This window comes from Prosopis cineraria, unplaced genomic scaffold (genome assembly GCF_029017545.1).
Source record: "Prosopis cineraria cultivar Desert tree isolate PC_DT_omini unplaced genomic scaffold, ASM2901754v1 PC9, whole genome shotgun sequence".
Classification (NCBI taxonomy): Eukaryota; Viridiplantae; Streptophyta; class Magnoliopsida; order Fabales; family Fabaceae; genus Prosopis; species Prosopis cineraria.
The window spans coordinates 32932660-32955074 of record NW_026555340.1 but is presented as its reverse complement, the minus strand read 5'-3'; the positions used below and the strand labels follow the sequence as shown (position 1 = coordinate 32955074).

Below are 22415 nucleotides of genomic sequence, written 5' to 3'. Positions count from 1 at the left end.
TACGCATTCATCTCGTGAAAGAGCCAGCTGAAGTGTTACACTGACAAGGACTGAGTTTTATGAAAACTACTTAGCCAGCTAGATCATTTATCAATTTGAAAGACATCGTGGCATCGAACCAATTTAAAAGGAAATTAAACTTCCAATGTATAAAAACAATTAACATTGAATCAAACATGCATAGACATAAAATATATAGAGCTTGATTTACAAGCTTCCTTTGAAAAAGTTCTCCGGCAAGGCTTGGACGTGTCTGAAAAGTTGTTGCCTTTTTTTTTTTTTAATTGTTATTAATATAATATATTGTATGCGTTATCAAGAGCATATATTTGACACTTCTTGTGAGCATGCATTACCCTTCCCTTGCGATCGTACACAGCATTCATCGTGCAAAAGAAATAAGGCTTATTTAGGAATCATTGGCCATATACTGCCCTGACAAGTGATCAAGTTGTATCGAACTGAAGAATTCAATCACACTTCTATATGCCCTTTCATTCTACAAAAATGTTGGCGGAAGCACAAAATCGCCGTGATAACTAACAAGGATGCACGAGTGCACTAAATAAATCCTATTTCAGATGCCGAAGAATGCATCTCCAAAGAATCCTAATATATGGGCTGCGGTAAAATTGCAGTCAACTGTGCTTGGAACACATCACCCAGAGCTCCTCGAACGTCCATCTGATCAAAACCACCATGGGATCATCACATTTTAGCAAATGACCACTGTTTGGAAATATAACAGAAAAATAAGTTTCTCACAGAAGAATGTCTGTTTATCAATGGCCTGTCAAGGGATTCCAATGTTATGTATTTTGACTCTCTCTAAAGCGAAAACACACCATTTTAAAGATTGAAGATATTTGGTAATGTTTTATTAATCCTCTTTTTTCTAATTATTTTCATTAAGAAAAATGTTTACAAAGAATAACTTGAAAAAGAGAATAATCTTTTCAGAGTTAAACTATATATTAACAATTACAAATATTAATAAATATGTGTATGTATAATTGCTTTGGCCTCAGTGCATATTGTCTTAATTCATTTTCTTTTAAAAAAAATTCTAGCCTTTTTTCTCTGGAAATATTTGTAAGGCGGGAGCCTACCTTTATTTTTACTCCCTAATCTGTAAAGCAAAAAGGCCAAACAAAAAAGTCTTCGATTGTTGCAAAAACAAGAAATTACCTGGTCACAGCATACAAGTTTTGTTAGCAAAGGATATAATTCTCTGAGGTGTCTTCTGAAAATATTCTTGTTCATAGAGCACATGCTTCTAAGCACCTGAAAGAACAAGGTTAACAGATTTATCTATTGGTGACAGGAAGCAAAGAACGTAGCAAACAATTCCATCTCAAGATCTAACGAAATATTTAACAAAAATACAGGGACATTCAGGCGGACACAAAAACCAATATAAAAGAGAATGCAGAGAATGTAATCATGAACAGAAGATATGAACATTAGCAATGCCCCTGCGCCCCCCCCAACCCAAAAAAAAAAAATGGAAAAAGATAGAAAGATAAACAGATATGAACTCCATCAATACAAATGGAAAAGCAGCAGCATTCAACCTTCAATGAATGGTAGATTCTATGCATCCTAAATCTGAATTAGGACACCAAATACTTTATTGCATTTCAACTTTCATATAATAACAGAAGATATGTTTTGTACCATAACAATGAGGGGGGCTCGCAGCTCCAAGACACGGTGAATGTCCATGTTAGTGGCTTCTCCAGCACTAGACTGGAGATCTGATGCATCCCCGAGTACCTGTTCAAAGAAAGCTACCAATTTTCCCTCAACTATTTTTCCAAATTCAGTCTCTTGGTCCAAATGTTGAGTAATGGGTAATTCATTATCTGATATAAAGTCAGAATTTTGAAAACCACTGGACCGTGGATTTTGCTGTTTGTTTGTATCAAACTCACAAGTTGATTTCTGTAAGATGTCCAAATATATGCTCATAGCAGCTGACTCCTGGCGAAGAAGATTCACTGGTGGCCTATACAACATAAGTTTACTGATGACTGAATGCTATTCCTTTTTTTTTTCAACCAGCAAATACTATTCCTTTTTGAATAATTAATTAATAAACGAATAAATGAAATGCACAGGATTCGCTACTACCTTTCAGCAGGAATTTGGTGTATGCGAGTCTTAAGGTTAGCGGATGAGTTATATGACGCAGCAAACTCCAACGAAGACAGGAGAATATCCATTATAGCAATCTTCTGTTGTGCCTTTAATTTGTTCCAATATTTATTCTGCAAGTTGCAAGAAAAGCTTAAACGGAGAATTATATCAGCCCACCGGTGGGTAGTCTCTGAGAAGAAATGTTTACTAATTTTGTTATGCAATAATGTTTTTTTTTTAAGAATTAAGGTGTATAATTTGGAATAACATAGAATTTAAATTTGATGAAAGTTTGTCAGGCTGAAGTTTATATTTGTTATTTTTTCCTTTACAAATCATAGCCTATATCCTTCCTTTAAATCCTTCCTTTAAACACGCATGAGATTTATTATTATTTTTTTAAACTTCCATTTTCCAGTCTTGTATTAATTTTTGGAGCTAGCAAAACTACTCTGCTTATAATATTTAATGCTCTGCTCATAATATTTCTTAAATGCAAATAAATGAACTTGATTTAATTTGCTTGTGAATTAAGCAAGCCAATCTACTCTGGACTCCAATCCAAGTTGCTATAGGTGGTCCAAAAATCTCCCATCTCTTTTTTTTGCTGATGATTTGATCCTTTTTGGGTAAGCAACGTCTAGTCAAGTAGAGACTCTTGTGTCATGTATAGAAAGGTTTTGTGCATCATCAGGGAAAAAATGAACAAGTCAAAAACTAGAGTATGTTACTCCAAATCTATTCACTTCTCCAGAGCACATGAATTAAGCAGATAGATGGGTGTGGTCTTAACTAGTGCTTTGAGTAAATATTTAGGCATTCCTCTTATCCATAAGAGTCCTTTTTGCCCCGATTATGGAGAAGACCCAGAAAAGGCTTTCCAGTTGGAAAGGGAAATTCCTAAAGATGGCTGGTAGAGCAACCCTCATCAAGGCAGTATTGGCAACGCTGCCATTATACCATATACAGACTATGCTCCTTCCAAAAAAACTCCTTGACAAGCTTGAACATATGAGTCATAATTTCTTGTGGGGTAACAAAGAGGATAGTAGAAAAATTCACCTTACATCATGGGAAAATGTGACGCGGGAAAGGAAGGATGGAGGTATGGGTATTAAAAGCCTTAGACGACAAAATAAGGCTTTTATTATGAAACTTTGCCGGAGTCTTGTTAATAATGAAGATGCGTTACGGGTATGCGTATTAAAGACTAAATATAAGTGTGATAACTCAAGCATTCTAAAGATCGGCAAGAGGAAAAAATCTTCCTACACTTGGAGAGGAATTTGTGAGATCTAGAGTAAATCCAAGGAAGGTTTTTGGAAAAGAGTGGGAAATGGTAGGAATACTTCGTTTTGGTTTCAAAACAGGTCTATGATGAACATACCCCTTATTGAGCTTGTTATAGGAAGAGGGGGGCTTATTGACAGAAATAAGAAAGTAGTGGACTTTGTTGATCATAATGGTCAATGGGATGTATGAAAACTGAACTCTTGGTTCCAGCCTAACACAGTTGCCTACATTACCCGTGCCCACCTGCCTAGTGAGAAAAGAGGAGAGGATAAACACTTTTGAAAACCATCATCGGATGGATATTTTAATGTTAAATCCACCTATTGTTTTGTGTCTGTAGGTACAAGAAGGAACACTGACAACATTTGGAAAAAGATCTAGAGTTGGTCAGTTTCTGAGAAGATCAAATCTTTTATGTGGATGTTTACACATGGAAGAGCGCACATAATGGAACTAAGACTACGAAGAGGACCAACAATAGAGCAAAGTTGCCCCTTTGGATGCAAGTCCTTGGAAGATTCAATGCACTTGATGCTTGACTATTCGCACACTATAGAGAAGTGGAAGGAAGTTGTTAGGAGAAACAGTTGAGCACTTTCATGAACCTTACCAGAGCTGATTGGGTTAATTGGAACCTATCTAAAGATGTAGGAAAAGGCTTTACGAAAAAGGTGAATTGGGATATTTTGTTTAGCTATATATGTTGGGACATTTGAGTAGAAAGATGTTAGAAGGTTTTTGATAGCAAATTTATAGATAATCATCATAAAACACTTTCTACCTTCTTTAGAGCCTATTTGGATATTGATCTTCTTCGCTTGGCCATTTCCTTAAACTTTGAGACAAATCTTTCTCGAATTAAATAATGTCACGTGAATGATGTAGTTAGACTAGATATGGAAAGGACAGTGAAGGTTGATGGTAGAAGTAGTTGCGGTGGTGTGTTTGGGATAAGCAGGGAAATTGGGTTAAGGCCTAAGGGTTTTAGTTGTAAGATTATCAACGTTCCTCGTGCAATTGTGAAGATTTTGGCTATAGTGCAAGGCCTTCAACTCTGTTGGTCTATTGGTTTTAGAGATTTGAAGATTTATAGGGATTATATTCAAGCAATCAAATTGATACAGTATGGGTCTGTTACGGAACATCCTTTGAAGGACATTATTGAGGATGCAAGATTGCTTTACCATAGAGATTGGAAGGTTATGATCCATTATGTTAATAGGAACTGTAACTTTACTGCTGACAATCTTGCTCGTTTAGCTCATAATTTAGTTCTAGTTTTTATACTTATGATCTCCCCCTACCTCTACATCAGGAGGTGGCGGCAGATGCTAATGTCTTTTACTTTAGACCTCAGAATTTGTATTCCTCTTTTCAGTAATGGATGCATCTTTCAGTTAAAAAAAAAGCCAATCTGTGAATTAGTTAAGTTAGCTTGTGTAACCTAGCTAACTATAAAATAATGATATGTGTAGAAATATTTACAACGATGATGAAGCTGCTGTGGCAAGAATTAAATATGTTTAAGTTTCTAAATGAAGTGTTAAATTTATGGTGTAGATCATCCATAGGTACATTACAAACCTGAATACCGTCAATTGCACCAAGAAGCAATAGCTGAGTAACGCACTTGCCCCTAACAGTTACTGGCCAAGGAGTGTCCTGATTCTTGTCTTCAGGTCCTGCAGCTTCAGCATCCTCAACCTAAAAGCCAAAGAAGAAAAGCGCTCACATCACAAGTTGATGTAGACCAAAAAAAAAACAAAAAGAAAAAAGTTTACAGCACAAGCACGTACCTTATTTGGAGAATACGGTCGAGAAGCATCTAATGTCTGGATTTTAGGTTTAGAAGAAAAATTTTTGAGGAAGAGATTATCCATAACATTTTCCACAATCCGTTGCCCCAATGTTTGACTGCGCTGAAGACCCCCTGCATCTGCTAGTTTAGGAGTTTTACTATCAGATGCATGTGGTGATAGAAGACCTACAGGAGCAAAGATATCGTTAATTAGCATGAAACATGCCTAAACATGTACCCACAAGTTTTGAAAACCAAACCTTCAGAAGGATTCGTATTCAGTTGTGCCCTTAAACCTTCAACTCCAGAGTATGTATTTAAGCGTGTTAGTGGGGATAACTTTCCACTGTCATTGCCACCAAGCTGATGCTCCACCTCTTTGTCAGAAGACTGTATGACAACATTATCACCTGCATTGGCATCGGAGTTTCTGACAATGCCTCCATGGTTCCTCATATTTTCTCGATTTAAATCATTAAGGAGCTCTACCGATTGCGTTGCGTATGAAGCATCACTGGAAGACCAAAAAACAAATTTGAATATAGCTATAAACATTAGAGTAATTACATAGGATCTTCGTGAAATCAGATAAAATGAACCTTATGCTTTTGAGTAACGCGTCCCAGTCACTGTCACTGAACCAATGCCCCCCAACTTCAATGAGATGCACCAAAGCTCCCAAAGATATTGAGACCACTGTTTGATCTGTCTTTTTGGCACAATCTAACAGTAAATCCAACAGAGACGGCAGCATAAAAGAGACCTCCTGGAAGGAAGTTTTGTCCCAATTTTTTTTATTGAGATGAGAAAAGAATTTATTGATGAGAATAGACAATAATACAGATGGATATAGAATCAGGAGATAAGAGATCCTCCCCAAACAGAAGTAAAGAGCCATGAGAAAAAAATGATCTCAGTAACTTGCTCGAAAGAGTCTCTAATCCCTTCAGCACTCCACAAAGAAATCATAAGCAGAAAGCCACAAAGAGAACAAAAATAATTCTTTCCCCAAAAAATATGCGATGGGAGAAATGGAGAAATCTTTGGTTAACACACACACACACACACACACACACACACACACACTAGCATGCGCGCATAAACACACGCATACACCCACTAGTATTAAGTTGCTTATACTAGGATTTAGCATCAGGATGTACAAGCCACGATCGATTTGTCCAATCTAATACTAGGATTTTCCTATTTACCTTGTAGAAAATGTTGAAAAGGTTGCAAAGCAGCAGAAGCGAATGGATGTTTGTTTCACGAAACCAACCATCATCACCAGAAGCAAATCCTTCCATTCTAGCATGTCTCACAAGATCAAAAATAGGAAATATGACTCGATGGAAGATACTTTCCCAGAATGACGCAGAGAATCTTCTGCCTCTTTCTTTCAGTAAATCAAATAAGACCTCAATTGCACAACTTCTGACCTCGGGACTTGGGTTTGATGTTAGATCAGATAAACCAGCCAGCATTGGGAACCAATAATGTTCAGCCTCCTGTAACTTTGCAACACCCACATCGGCATGATCACCGCCGAGAATAAGACCCTTGAAATGCAAAACAGATCAGGACGTTTTTAGTAGTATCATGACAATCAAGAGAGCATTTTAGAGAAAAATATTGAAATCATTTTAACTTCCAAAATTGTATTATCTGTGAACTTCAAGATATTATATGCTAAAAATTGAAAAGATTTGAGAGCACATATCACATAAAATAATTATAGAATGAGATTCTATGTTAGAGTTGTGGGCATAACAAATTGTCAGTGATACATGGGAACAAGGATAATAGGAGTAATTAAAGGAATTATGAATATAAGTATAGTTTGGATATTTAGTTATATTTTCTATATATAAGTCTTTAGGTTATAGTGGTTGATTGTGAATAGAATTATTATTTCTCTCTCTATTTCCCTTCTGCCTCTTCCTTCTCCCCCTCTTTATCTTCTACCTCTATTAAAAGGTATCAAAGCCTCCTCTCTAGCCATAAAGGAGCCACTGGAAATTCAATCCTCATCGAAGCAATGCCTTAATTTTAAGCAATCCATGTCTCAACTTTCCCAACAGATGAATGAAATCTCAGCCATGCTCTCTGGGCATGTCAACAAATGCTTGTACCCTCCTTCAACAGTGATGACCTCTACCTCTACTACAGATATTCCTCTTTGGCTCAGTCAATGGAACAATGATCATCACAGATAGAGTTAGGAAACAATGTTTCAGCTGAGTTCATTGACCAACAATAGAACAGTAACATCGATACAAAAACATTAGAGGAATTGAATGACGTTGATAAAGATGAAGAACAACAACCTGAGAATGACATAGAGATTGGAGAGGGTCGAGAGCAGGACATTATGGAAGTGATGCAAGACAAAGTTGCTAGACTAACTAAGAATGAAGAGGAAGTTAGTGCGATGCTCAACACATTAAAGCCCAATGGGACCTCCTATATTGGTGGTAGTGTCTTTAGAACTTTCACAGCCATTGAAGCTAAAATCTGCAATTTCCCAAAGCCATATGGCCTTCCTTTGCCTCCCTTAGAAGATGGAGAAGTTAAACATTCCGACGGCGTCGATTTTGGGGGTGAATGGTTTGCGTCATACTTCTAAGACCTTTCCCTTCTCTTCTTCAACTCAACCTCCGAATTGATCGCTTTAGAATTTCCTCCTATGGCGGAGTTCTGGATTCCAACAGCTCTCATTGCAAAAGAGGGAGCTGTTAAAGTCAGTTGTACTTGCCATGTGTAGTTCGGTCATTGCAGCACATGAAACATAACTATCCTTGCTTGATTTTCACTGCTATTGCTATTACTTCAAACATTGGCCACGACTTATTGAGGAGAAGACGAGATACACTAGACTCTTACTTGTGATACCTTTTCTTAGCACTTGCCGAAGATGATCACTTTATTCCCTTGCCATAGGATTTTCGATTGCAAAGTTGAAAGTGAAATATTGGTCGATAGACGCAAAAGACGACTAAGAGGTGAATAGGGTTGGGGAAATTCTGTTTTTAAGTCGGGTAGGTTTGCTGAAGGAATTCAGTTGGGTAAAGCTAATGAAGAGATAATGGGTTTTGGGCAGGTGTTTATGCAATATTCTTCACCTGTCACCTGGACGTGCATCTACAATTATACATAACTAGATTGTTCATTGTTGCTAGTGACAGGTATATTCTATATTTCCTCCAATTGTTCCCTTTGTGGCAGCAAGGGTAATGAAAATGCATCCAATATACTTAGGATGACTAAGGGCAGTGGAATTGGGCTACCCCAAAATGATCCAACAATGCAAAAATCTTTGAGTAGTAATTGGAAGCTTGATATGGGCCTCTGGACAACAATGCTTCAAGTCCAACATATGGGACCTGTTGTTTCAAGTATGATTCGAATGCAATTATAGGCATTTTTACAACATTTTAGCAACTCAAGTGCATTCTCTGAGTTATTTCCCAACAATTCTAAGGTGGGGGTAACCTATAATCAAGAGGAGCTTTGTGAAGTTAGGCTGAAGATGGGCGAAGTATGGACCTGTTAAACAATTATGGATCATCTACTTATTGGTTTTTAGCATCAACAAATCTATTTGGAGGGTGACAATGGGCTTCTGTATTCAAGAAAAATTGTAGAAAATCCAGGCTTTTTTATGTCCATTAATTTTGTTTTCAATTTTTTTTACCAAGCCATGGTAATTTCTGGTCTAGTTTACCAAAAAAAAAAGTCTTATTTTAAATACATGTTTAACTTCTCGTTTTTGCAATGGTCCTTGAGGACAAGGATTTTTTTTAGGGGAGCATATTGATGCGTGGATTAGAATAATTGTAATTAGAGGAATTAGAGATATAAGAACAATTTGGGCTGGGTTGTAATGGGTGACTGTGAATGGAATTATTATTATTATTTCTTTCTCTTTATTTCCCTCGTGCCTCTTCCCTTTCTCCCTGTTTCTCTCCTACCTCTATCACTCAATCTATGAAAATTGTATCCAATTATCCAGCTGGTTTCTAAACTACAAATGATCATCAATATAACATTAAAATATAAAACTATGGGGAAGCTGCACTACTGCTAGTTATGAACACTGTGGATCATCTGACTCCCTGCACTAAGCTCACAATTTATCATAAAAAATATCCAGATAACATTGGCGCTTATGCTATAAAATTGCAATTCTCAATGGACAGCACTCAACAAACCTCTGCTAAACGGTCTTCGCAAATACGAAGGAGCCCAATTGCCTTCAAACTTATACGATACAAACTTTTATTGTTGGCAAACCTGATCAGACAATTCACGCAATCCATGAAACAATCTCCCACCGCTTGATCAAAGCGTTCTAAGATGACTGCAAATTTTCCCAGTGTTAGGTACAGCGAATTTGCAGCAGAAGATTGCATTGGTAAGACCAAAGAACATTATTCCTACCCTGCTCAACATTTTCAAATGCGCTCTCAACGATTGCTTCTAGTTCATCATCCGCCGCAGCAGTGAAAACCATGAAAACACTATGCCACCCAGATTTTATGCTTCCAGTCTTAGATTTCGTCATCTGAAATAAATATGTCCAATCATATGGGCCAAAAAAAAAAAAACTAAATGAAAATCTATGCCTCTACTTAAAGAGAATCGAACAAAGGAAGAAGGAAAGCACCACTGTTAAAGGAGATGGGGGTGGGAAATGAAAAGACACCTGAACAATGCAGTCTACGATTAATCTTCTTGTCGATTCCCCAGGATTATTCCGCATGAGAACAACAAAAGGCTTGAGAATGTCATTTTGGAAAGTGGAATTGGCCAGTTCAGCACGCTCCAAATACTTCATAGCGAGCTGCCTTAGAGAATCTATGGCATACATAGCAATTTTCTCTTCATGATAACTTCCAGCTAAAATAAAGTGATTTGCTAGAACAAACCATATCCTAGACCATACCTGGATGACATATCAACTGTAACTCAGAAACTTCTAAGATAATATCTCAGTATTTGTAGCAGCATCAAAAACAGTACCATGACATTGAGCATCATTGGTTCAAATGGAGTAATAAAAATCTTATGTTGATGTTACTCTCAACAGTCCTAAGCAAAATCATAAAATATTTATAGTAGCATAAAAAACAGTGTCATGAAAATGAGCATGCATAGGTTCCGATGGAGTAATAGAAAAGCTTATTCATGTTGGTGTTTCTTTTAACAGTCCTGAGCAAGATCACCTTCTCAAATTATTCCACTGTAGACAAGCATATGGACTTGCTTACAAGTGCTTTTACCTGTGACTGAAATGCATTTCTTAAATGAAAACAGTAGATTGCTGGTTAAAAAAATAAAATAAAATGAAAACAGTAGATTTGAGCTGATACATAAAAAACAAAAAGCAAATTGTCAAGAGAAAAAAGAGGAGTGGCGTGAAAAGCAAACTAAGTAGAAAATCCCACAAAACTCAATTTACAAGACTAGATATCAATTGAACTAAATTTGTGGAATATTATTTGATCAAAGATATACCAGACGTATACGGGTCATATTGTAATAGCTAATCTCAACAAGCTTTTGCAAGCCAAAAACACGAGGTGGTCTTTGCTTTAGTTCCTCTGCGGATACACTGCAAAGAGCAGTGAAAAATTCCACAACTGAATCACTGGGTAGTTTAACACTATTTATGAAGACTTGTTCAGAAGGTTTGCCAGCCAAGTCTCTGAGAGATTGAACTACTGTCACCCTGGAGATTTGGTTTGATCCCAACATGACAGTGATGGAGATTGCAGGAGTAGTTGTTATAAAATTAAGGCGAGAAATACATTCCAGAACTGCATTCCACGTGTTTCGAAGGGAATCCATGTCTGAATCACAAAGAAACAACAGCGTCTGCAGAGCTTCCACATTTTTACTGCGCATTTCCTTTGGAGCGTGCAAGAAAGTAAACCTGAGGTATCATTTAGAAATGTAATGATTATGGTAGATCGTCTCAAAAACATAAGTTACTAAACTGTATATTTATGCACAAAGAATTGCTTCCCTCAAAAGTCAAAATGAAGAAAAACAATATGAGATAATATCATGGTCAAAGTGATAAAATAAATTTATTCAAGGTGAGGAGGGCAAGACAGAAAGAAAAGATCATTACCTAACAAGAGATGTCAAAAATGCATAGCGCATGGTATCCATTCCAAGCACATTCGTAATATTTATCCCAGCTTTAAAACCCTCCATACATAGAGCAACACGAGATTTATTATCACCTTCCCCCATAATAACAGAAAAAGTTGCAAGCAGAGGCCATCCAACAGCTTCTACCATGGGTCTTACAAGTTCAATCTGGTGAGCAAAGCAGAAAATTCCCCTCTTCACACCTTGATTTCTGATAATAGCTTGTGTTCTTTTAATGGTGGCTTCACTTTCAGACTTGGCTTCTCCTGATAAATTGCTTTTGGGAAGAGCGAGATTAAGAATACTGACAAGAAGTCCTTCTTGGACTTCTAGCTTTTGTCGGCTGCTTTTTCCATTAACAGAGGTATCATCTTGCAGTATAATCTCTTCTTTCACAATAGAATCATAAATCTCTTCCAGCATTTCTGTAGGAGCGCAATCTTCAGTATCATTCATGGCATTCATGCGTTTAAAATCTGACTTGGACATTTTAGGCCACACCATTGGGTTATGAGCATCAATATTTAACATAATAACAGCATATGCAAGGAAATATGCTGCATCTGCATTTTTAAATAGACCTGGATTATCTGAATAGTATCTGCCAAAGACAAGATGCAGGTGAAAATATCACTAACCGAGCTAATACAAAGATGCGTTAATTTAACATTTTATATATCTGTATTGTGTGTGTGGGGAAAATTACGATACAACATTAAATAAGCATATGTGAGCAGAGCATATCATATTATTTTTTGTTAATTAATGATATAGAATGCAAAAATGTCATAAAACCAACTAAATATATTTATTAAAATTATATATACACAATTCAATTCACAGAATTAGATAAAACATATTGTCACATCTCCTTACATACATTAAGAGAGATGTTACATCGTGCATATGAAGCAAGAATGAAAACCCCAAAATCAACAATTGAGTGGGCAACAAATTGGATCCTTTGAATTGAGTATATTGGACAACAGATTATGAAATGTACTAATGATGACAACGCTTGAAAGAACACAAGAAGTTGAAACTAACTAGATGCATTTACCAGGGTTATTGATCTATGTAATCATTTTGATTTTTGACATGATAGTTTTAATTTCGACCAAGGTTTGACATTTAAGGTACATAACACCCAACCCAGGGACATCTCAATTCCAAGCTAAACAAGGGGAACATGTGAGATGGTTAAGGCTTTTTCTTCCATCAGTCATGATTCATGATACTTGAGCAAATGAGTAACGGGCTCAGGCCAAGGGCAATATACAGGGAGACAAAATATATAAATAAGGATATCAGATAATTGTATCAATATATATAAATGAAACTTTAAAGCAAGAATGTTGCCACTATAAATAATCATGCGCGTAACTTTTATCAGAATTCAACAATAGTTAGGAATAAGAGTGTCACTCGAGTTGAGACAGACAGCAGCCCTTTCCTGGGCAAGGGGAAAGGGTGCTTGCATGCATGTACAAACTTTATCACTTACCTCTCGGCAAACTTTTCCATGATTCGATCTATCTTTTGAGCTTCCCCTGGAAGTTGGAACCCTCTAAGAAACTCGCGGATTGCGGCGTCAAACTTCATTCCAGAAAATTTCATGGAATCTACATAAGCATGCATTACAGCAAGGGGACACTCTTCATGCTGACCTAAATACTCACCAACTGCTGCCTGAAACCCAGAAACAGTTAAATAGTCCAGATCAAACTTTATTCTAATGTCAAAATATTAACTAAATTGAACTAAATAAGAGTCACAACGTTGTCCACGTTGGGAATGTTTTTCAAGAATTGAGCGATCGAAGCAGGTGAATTTTCCACCAACTTATTTGATATTAGATGCTCAACTCCTTTTACTGGTTTCCTGTTAAACTGAAATGATTAAAACCATCGGTCAGTCCCCAACTATGGTCTTTGAATTTAATAAGGAAGCTTAGTAATTTCGCAAAAGACCTAGCCAGCAATCCTTTCTCAGTAAAGAATTTTAAAGAAATTATGATCAGTTACCTCCGCAATAGCAGCCTCCAACGCGGTTTTATGAGCCTTTGCCTTCCCGAAATCATTGGCAGAATCTTCCCTGGATCTTATTTCAACAGTATCTTCAGCTAATGTCCCTTCATAGCAGTTAATCTTTCTGAACTTTCCCGATTCCCTCTGTGATTTCTCCCAATCAATCAGTGACTTGAGCACATTCACAACGCTCTGGAAAGATAAAGAAAAGTGGAATGAACCAGAAACTCTGGTAGATATGGTTGTTCAATTAAATGACGACTTCCAATAAGAAAAGCAACAACTAGGCTTACATGAAGTGATGAACCTTTAATTGATCCAGTTTGAGACAAAGCAACTGAATTTGGCTCAGCATTTTGAGTGTTTTGAGCTATTTTGGATAGTGAACTAACCTGCATGGAAAATTGGAATATAAACGATATGCTTATAAAGATCATAGACAGTTAAATATAACTAAGGCACTGCTTATAAAATTAAATTCCAAGATTAGACCATTCGTTCGAACAAGTTTGCTGCCTCGAGATCACAATCATAGTTCACAAAAATGTCAACAAGCATCTGTGGATCCTTACATATTTTATATACCATCCTGCAGAGTCACACTGGATCAAATTATTAATCAAGAAAGGATATAGTGAGTAGTACATTGACAACCCAACATATCATGAAAGTCCATGAACACAAAATCATCAATTTCATATCAATCAAGAAGCTAACTATACCCAAGAACACTTATTTTTTGGTTGACTGGAAATTCTAAACCATCCAGCGGTCTTAGAACTATCAGGGGAAACAAAAGGCCTATTTCACCCTGAAAAGAAAAGGGTAGAGTGTAAAAGCAAGCGATACATGTCAAATTAAAGCATTGCTGAGGTGACACGCTTTCACAAAATTTGCAAATGATATGCTTACTTTGAGACTTTCTCTGAACTGCAATAGCAAAACTGAGAATATTCCCGTTGCGTACTGAAACAAAAGAAGATCATAATCACCAAAAACGAAAAAAAGAATGGAGGAAAAAAATTACACACAGTTCCTCGAACATAAGTGAATAAAGGCAATATGATTAAGCTAAACCTGAAATATGACAGGGGATTGTGAAACGGAAGCGCGCAATAAAGCATATGAGAGATATGCCTTCACTGAATCAATAAAATTGAAGTCCTTTGTGAATGAATGGCTAAGTCCCTCCAACAAACCCTGAAAAACAAAACAATAGACTGATAGTGTGTGATCATGAACAATTAAACAAGAAACTTAAAACAACTGAGAATCCTGCGCATAAAAAATGCAGAATAACAAAAATTGATAATATATCAGCCCTTCTCTTATCCTATTCACATCATACTTCATAAATTCATGTCTTTGACTCGTGTTTTTGTGTTACTTCATATATTGGGGTCTTATATTCAAGCCATCCATTATGAAATAAGGTCCATTCAGGTCACTAAGTTAATCCACAACTCTGTTCTAATACCCTTTTTTTTTCAATTAAAGCTATTGTCTAGCTTCACAATGGGCATAGATGGAATTCAAATAAATCGGCCATATGAAGTAATTTGTGTCGCTTTGACTGGTTATCTTTCAACTCGTGATTTCAAATATAAATTGCTAGGATTGTCGATTGATATATACTTTCAAACTCTAGATTTTTTAAAGTTATAATCCACGGTCACAATCTAAGAGGTTTTGAGTTGTTGGTTAAAAGAAATATCCCATGGAAAGCCATGCACTGAAATAAAAATGGACTTCCAACTGCTAAAATTGACATCTTGCAGTCTGCAAAGTCTGAAAGTGGATTAGCGTGGTCTTGCAGTCTTGGCCTTAGGGTTCTTTTGCAAGGATTTTTGAGACCCTGCCCCGCTTTATAACTCCACTCATCATTCGCATTCTCTTGTGGAGGGTCCATTAAGTACTTGGCAGCATGAGTTTGCTCCCATAGCAGCATTCTAGTAAACTTCTATAGTTAGCTTATTCGTGCTATCTTATTTTCCGATCCTCATCATTATCATGACAGGCCTCTTAAGCTTTTTCAATAGGTATTATTTTCTTCTGTCTTGCTTTTCAACTCATTTTTATTTTGTTTTCCATTTAAAATTAAAATTATTTGAAAGAATCCAATGGAAGAATAAACACACACATTCACAGAGTTAAGATCACTATACAACCTGCAGAAGTTCAAGAGACAATATCCGCTTCTTTTTTGTCACCTCATCATTACCTTCCTTCATACCCATCTGCGATATTTAATGTCGAGCATGTATGAGGGGTTGACAAAATGTTATCTACAACATCAATTCAAAAGCGAGGGATCCAACCTTGCAAATACTGCGGAATACCAACAAAGCATCACGTTGCACTATTCTCATGCTTTCCAAATCAATCCCTCTTGCAGAAATAAGACTAACAGTTTGAGCAACTACTCTAAGAAAGAAATACAAGAGAATCCATTGTACAACATCACTTCATACCGTGCTATCTGTTTGCCATCTTCAGTGTGCACAGCCTTGTCAAGCACGGCCTCTAAGCCCTGTTCAACGTAATACAATCTCGTCAAAATAAATATACCACATATTAATTAGACATACAGATGCACAAGCCTTTTACCTTGATATCAGAACCACCGGCAAGATTTTGAAGTTCCTCAAGAGTTGTTACAAATGCATACTTGACTTGGTTGAGAGCATCACCTGAAGTAATTTGTTTCTCGTCTAAACTATCTGCGGAGGTTTCCGTAGATTTTGTGTTCAAATTCTCTGTTTCTGAAGCTGCCTCTGTATGTCCACCAGAACCAGGTGGAGTTTCATCCTGGACGTTTTAACAGTCATTACTATTGGATATACCACAAAAGCAATAACACAAAGGAGCTTAATATTATGGGATTTAAATTTCAAACCAGATCAGTTTCCATTCTTCTGAAAATAATGCTGATCATCTGTGTCAACATTGCCTTTGATGTTGCTTGGTTTATAGGACTCCTGCTACAAATGCAAATAAGAAAGCTGAGTTCTATAGCCAACGACTACAGCTCACGAAGACAAATTAGGAACCATTATTACCTGTTTAGTGCAATATTGTAGCATACCTTGACAATTCCCAGCAAAGGTTCACCATGCACTGAATTAAGCATAGACATCAATACACAAACATGGATTAAAAAACCACTGAAAAGACAAACAAGAGAGATGAAAAACGAGAGAGAGAGAGAGAGAGAGAGAGAGAGAGAGAGACAAGCCATAGCACAACAAAGTACCATAAACATATTCAGATAGCAAAAAGTATGTCTCCGTCAAGAACCATTTCATTTCATCCCAAAAGCTAAGTTATTAAATGAAAGCCCATGAACGATTAACAAATTGATTATGATCCTTGATACATTCACTCGTACAAGCCCTTCGGTCTTCAAGTGTAAATAATGCAAAAGACCACCATACCTTGTAGTGGAAGAAACTTGACTTGAACTAAAAAAACGGGAGATGGCAAGAATCAAATTCCTGTTGAACATGGAAGCTCTAATACCATGCCAAAAAATTACTAAAAATATTAAGCTACATCTAACCACTGTACAAATGATAAAAGATTAGCCTGGTATACAGAAAAGAGAAAACACAGCATGATTTATGGAAAACATGTTGGAATGGAATCCGTTTAATGTTTCCCAGTTTTTATCTTCTAAGCTTCTCATAAGCCAACTTATTTGGACTCAAATGAATAAAATTAAATGAATTCAAAGAGTAGCCTTAGCTTGACTTCATATCCATACGTCACCAATTTTATTATATTACGTGAAATCATGACAAATGAAGATAACTGAGACTAGCATTTCACATATCTCAATCCAATTAAGTATGCCATGGTCCATGTCACTACAATTAGTGTAAAATCCTCATAATAAATTAAGAAGTATTAAACAGGTAACTTAAGCTACTTTTAAGAAAACTTCTTTTGAATATAATGTTCTGTATGGCTGCAAATATGACAAACACTAGACACCTTGTATAGAAAATATGGCAAACACAAGACACCTTGCATAGAAACTTATACACGAGTAACACGGATGGAAATTTCCTTGATATTTTATTTTACCAACAGACATATACCACAAGAAAATGGGCAGAGTTTTTCTATAACAATAAGCATACCTCTGAACTTTGTGGAAGCCACAGCAGTTAGAAGTACTTTCAGCACTTGGAGAATAGTACTGCAGGTTGATTCTTAAAATTGGATGGGTTTAATTATAAGAAACGGATTTGGTTAGTATTGTCAACGTGCAGTGACCCATACCTGTCTGGAGATGAATTGTCAATACAACTGCAAACCATGTTTAGAATGTTTGCAAACAGTGTGGAATTTTTAGTATCATCCAGCCCAGGATCTCCCTCCAAATGATTGTAAGCAATAAGTTTCTGTGATTACAATTATGAAGCAGCATAAGTTAGCTTCACAAGCTTTTGAAGATTTTTTATAAATATAAAGCATAAGAGTCATGTGGACTATATTTTTTAATGAGTTCTATAAACGTTCAATAATGGATGAAAGACTTCTCCCTTTCTTCAACCATATGTAAGGACCTCATAATAGTAATGCATGCACATACATGAAGACAGTCTAAAGCAGGTTCTAGGATTTTCAATTTCTTTGTCTCAAATGCAAGCCGAAGGGGACTCAAAACAAGCTCCGCATCAGCTTCTTCAAGACTTTGCCCAGCATTAGCTAATGCCGTACTAATATTTCCACTCTTGGGCCTGCTACTATTCTCTGCCTCTCCAGAAATATGTTCACCCTTCTGTGGCTGACCTGCTTCTGATGTGGTTGCAGCTCCGCCTTCACTTTTGGGTGTACTGGCGCAAACCAAAATGATTCAAATGTTAAAACTGAAGGGCTTTAAGGTTCATTAATGGAAGGCTTGATCTAACTCTCGCCAAATAACCATGATTCAGCTGCCTGGAACAGTGGAACTGATTTAATAGGTACCTTAGATCAGGAAAATTGTATAACTACGGTATTAATTGAACCAAAAGGTGGTTATATTTAATGTATAGAAATATAATACAAAAACGATTAGCAACAGATTGCTATTGCGTTCAAAAACTCTAAGATCCTACAAGAACACCTCACTTAAAAGAATCATCCCCCTGCCGGCTATAAGGTCAAGTATTTTTGCATTTCCTGGAGGAGTGACATGATAAAATTAGAGTAGAGTTGGATTAGTACTTTATGCCAAATAACTTTCAGGGGGGGAATCCTTAATTTCTGATTTCTAAGATACTATCTGAAAATCACACCAACCCAATATATGGAAAATAACTCAGGAAAGCCTCAAAGAATTGTAGCACCTTAGGTAATAACTATCGAAATCGAAACAGAAATGATGTCCTCCATAAAATTTATCCAAGATATTTACCCCCCAGCGTCCGCTGACGGTCCTGCTTGATTGACCTCACTTAAATGGGCCTGCTGTCTCTGGTTAGCTTCTTTCGTGATATCTGAAATGACAATAGAGGCACTAAAGTGACCAACGAAATAAACAGGATATCAGTAGACAGTAGCTATAATCGCGCATGAGCTAGTACATGCGAGGTCATTGAAAATAACGTGGGTAAGGAAAAAAATTGTGAGCTAAAAACAAAATAATGCCAAAAAACAACAATAAAAAGGAAATGAAAAATGGTACCTAAAGCTGTAAATTGAACCAACCTATATAAGTCCAAATAGCCTTCTGTAGATCAGAATGCTTCCTACCGGAACACTCTTTGAGCATCGACTCGAATGCACGAGTTACGAAACCCCCGGCTGCACCTCCAGCCATTTCTCCAGTCCCTCCAAACCACCTACACTCCGCCTGACCGAAAAATTTTCAAACGTCCCAGATCACCATCGTTTTAATTGAAAAACAAATACGGATCCCATCGAAACAGCACGCTTTTATCATAAAGAAGCGATAAAAGTTGAATGCTTTTATCATAAAGAAGTTTTTCTCGTTCAAGAAATGCGAGAGCTTAAAGAGAAGGAAGTGGAAGAAGAACATGAACAGAGCCTTCGAAAGCAAGAGAAAGTTACACCTCAGAAATGATAAGGGAGAAGGAGCATTCTGATAAAACGCAGATCTGAAAGGAGCGACGTTAGGATGAGGAATAGCGGATCTGTGCGCATTTAAGTGTCCGTTTTCATGTTCATGCGTATTCTGTATTGATCATGCACACCCCAAGAGCGTCCCATGCAGAACTGCCGATACTGCTAGTCCTGCTGCCACGCAAACCCAAGTTCGCTTTGTTATTTTTCCCGTTAACAACACAGGTCAATGGGGATGTCTTGTTTCTTTTTGGGCCTTCTGCGATTTTTAGTTCATCGAAAATGGAAAGGAGGGAATATTTTGGGCCGTAACCCTCTCAATTCATGACCTTCTTATCTGAATTTTTATATTGTTATTTAATCTATTATTCCAATGACGAATCCAGAAAAATTAGTCAGCATAATTTGAACTTAAGATGCATATTAATTTAATAAATAATTCTAAATATTTAATAAATTATATTAGAGGTAAGAATTTTTGTATGACAATTTTCTGGGAGTCCATTGTAATATTCACATACTGAGATTGTACAAGAGTATAACTAAACCCTAACTGGTGCGATACATAATAGAATTAAGTAAAATTAGGCTGAGCTAAGCATAACAGAATTAAGTTGGGTTATAGTTTGTTGTAATTAGTGTTTGAGTATGTCAAAAGAAAAAGTCTCATATTACCTACATGAGTAAAACTCTTTGTATTTATATACTAAGAAATAGGTTAGTGCATGGGCTTGAGGAGAGTTAAAGAGGCAACGAGTTCTCTTACCAAAATTGTATTTGCAAAATTATTGAATTAATTTTGCCTTATTGGCTTCCCAAAAGAACCACAATTTATTGTGTTTGAACTTTAAGTTAGCTGCATCATGGAGAGACGTGTTTATCTAGGTTCAATAATATTTAGCAATATTTAATTGTTTATAACCTTCGTAAATGTTCACAACGTCACAATAAAGTGTCTTAAGATGTTTTTATGCTCTCAAAACTGCTATTTAATTGCTGCTCAAGGCTATCTTTTATGGCTATGTCTATATATAATGCAGGGCGTGTCATGGGTCAGGAGCCAAGCTCTTCTCTCCTCCTCTATGCCGAAGTATATTATGCTAATTTTTTTTGGTTCTGTGGCTCTACTTATTTTGTAAAATGAGTCTATTTAATATTAAAGAGACGCCTATTGATACAGTATAGTAGAATACTTCCTCCATTTTTATATATAAAAAAAATGATGTCATACATTTTAAAAAAGTTGATTAACTGTGATAATTATGTTTAAAAATAAAAAAGTGGATTAAAATATTTTGTGTTAATCAACATAAATATACATTAATTGTTTCTCGTTAATGTAAATTACGAAGTGTGATTTAAAAAATGTGTAATAAATACTTATTAAAATGAGTGATTTTACCTATAAAAAAAAACAAATCAAAAGTGATAATTTCTCTAATAATAAAAAATGGAGGAAGTAGTTCTTAAGGGCAATATCCTTAACACGACTCAAGCTTTAAATCTACCCATTGGTTCCAACAAAGTTGTCATCCTTCCAGCCTCAATATGGTGTATAATAATAACAACATATACGTTGGTACGTGCGCATGTTGTTTACTTCTTTCAACATATACTCTGCAGGCAACATGCAGTTTTCAATCAAAACTAATAAAGCATGTAGTTTTCACCCTCACGGATTGTATGTATATCATGATCAATATAGGAGGGAAGCCTTTAGATTATGATGAGGCAACCTTGCCGCACAAGATGTGAAAGAAGATGGAAGAAGGGGGCAACTAACGATGGAGGATGAGGTTAGAGAGTTCGTGAATTGTGATTGTATATTTCACAAAGAATGCATAGACAGATGGTTGGACCGTGATCATGACAATCACAACCCCCTTTGCCCACTATGTAGAGCCCCTTTGCTTGCTTCCTATTGCTCATCTGATTCAGAAAGCTCTAGCGGTATGCCACCTTCTCACCTTAGCTGGGCTGTGGAGAGGCTTCTCTATCTCTTTGGGGACGATCTGCCCTTTTGCTAATTATCCTGCGCCCTCAAAAGTTTAATTTGTGCAAAAACAATTACAAGGCATTTGTTATTTATCAATTTTTAATGTCTGTGGATGAGTTAGGTTGATACCAGGGTGGGCTTTGTGCATAGACATAATTTAGGCTCTATATTCTTTGGAAATCAATAATTATTTGCATGGCTATTTGTATTATTGAAAATAATAGAGGCCCCTTTATTGTAATTTCTTTGGCTATACAGTTTCCGTTTTACTGTGATTTGAGTCATGCCCAAATTCCAATGGCTTTCTCAATTTTTGACACCAAAGTTGTTTTGAAGTACGGGTCTGACCAAGAAAACAACAATGGCAACTTACTTTTCGGAGCAAGGCAAAGATTCAATTCCTTAAGTTGTTGTATAAAAAAAACTTCCTTAAGTTACACATTAGGAAAGTTATGTTGAGTTACTGGCTATGACTGGCACGTCCTATTACAATTTGGATTCTCCCCAGTACTAAAATGCTACAAGAAAGAGGGTAATATAAAGAGATGGAAGTACACATAAGTTATAACACGCTCTAATTAATTATTTATTTCCATTTCTTACATCACTACAGTCTGCTAGAGCTGAGAATCAAATAACCCATACTCACAAGGAAGCAATTAGCATATGGCTTCACCTCAGCCAAATATACCTTCTACACAAGAGTTCTATTTGGGCGGAAGGTAAAGGTAGTAATTTTCCCATCTCCTTAACAAAATTTAGATGACAGACTCCTAAATGATCAATGTGCACTTTCTTCTTGTTATTTGAATGTAAAAATAATAAGATACATTATGGCGTTTGCCTTTTTTATTGATATCTCTTCGAAACTTCCAATAGCTCATAGGACAGAGACGAACACTTGAGTAAACAAGGCATTTCTTGCCTGCCA

At 36.4% G+C, this 22415-nt stretch overlaps 2 protein-coding genes across 2 annotated transcripts; both read right to left on the bottom strand.

The window, feature by feature from the left end:
• Positions 1-385: 385 nt before the first annotated feature.
• On the bottom strand, positions 386-15364 carry LOC129319788 (brefeldin A-inhibited guanine nucleotide-exchange protein 5-like). The gene is made up of 23 exons (XM_054964851.1): positions 15166-15364; positions 14494-14672; positions 14329-14382; positions 14139-14227; positions 13909-14005; positions 13710-13808; positions 13414-13608; positions 13168-13278; positions 12894-13078; positions 11367-11990; positions 10748-11165; positions 9936-10175; positions 9671-9794; positions 9442-9590; positions 6442-6789; positions 5830-5996; positions 5491-5744; positions 5229-5416; positions 5017-5136; positions 2134-2270; positions 1678-2008; positions 1189-1284; positions 386-684 (listed from the first exon to the last, which is right to left on the bottom strand). The coding sequence occupies exons 1-23, from the start codon at positions 15362-15364 to the stop codon at positions 610-612; spliced, it is 4479 nt and encodes a 1492-aa protein (XP_054820826.1). The 3' UTR covers positions 386-609.
• A 211-nt stretch (positions 15365-15575) lies between these two features.
• Positions 15576-19225, bottom strand: LOC129319787 (brefeldin A-inhibited guanine nucleotide-exchange protein 5-like). Its single transcript, XM_054964850.1, has 11 exons — positions 19114-19225; positions 18821-18902; positions 18014-18257; positions 17701-17822; positions 17559-17617; positions 16476-16533; positions 16313-16394; positions 16024-16224; positions 15888-15946; positions 15735-15804; positions 15576-15653 (listed from the first exon to the last, which is right to left on the bottom strand). The coding sequence occupies exons 1-11, from the start codon at positions 19223-19225 to the stop codon at positions 15576-15578; spliced, it is 1167 nt and encodes a 388-aa protein (XP_054820825.1).
• Between the last annotated feature and the right edge of the window lie 3190 nt (positions 19226-22415).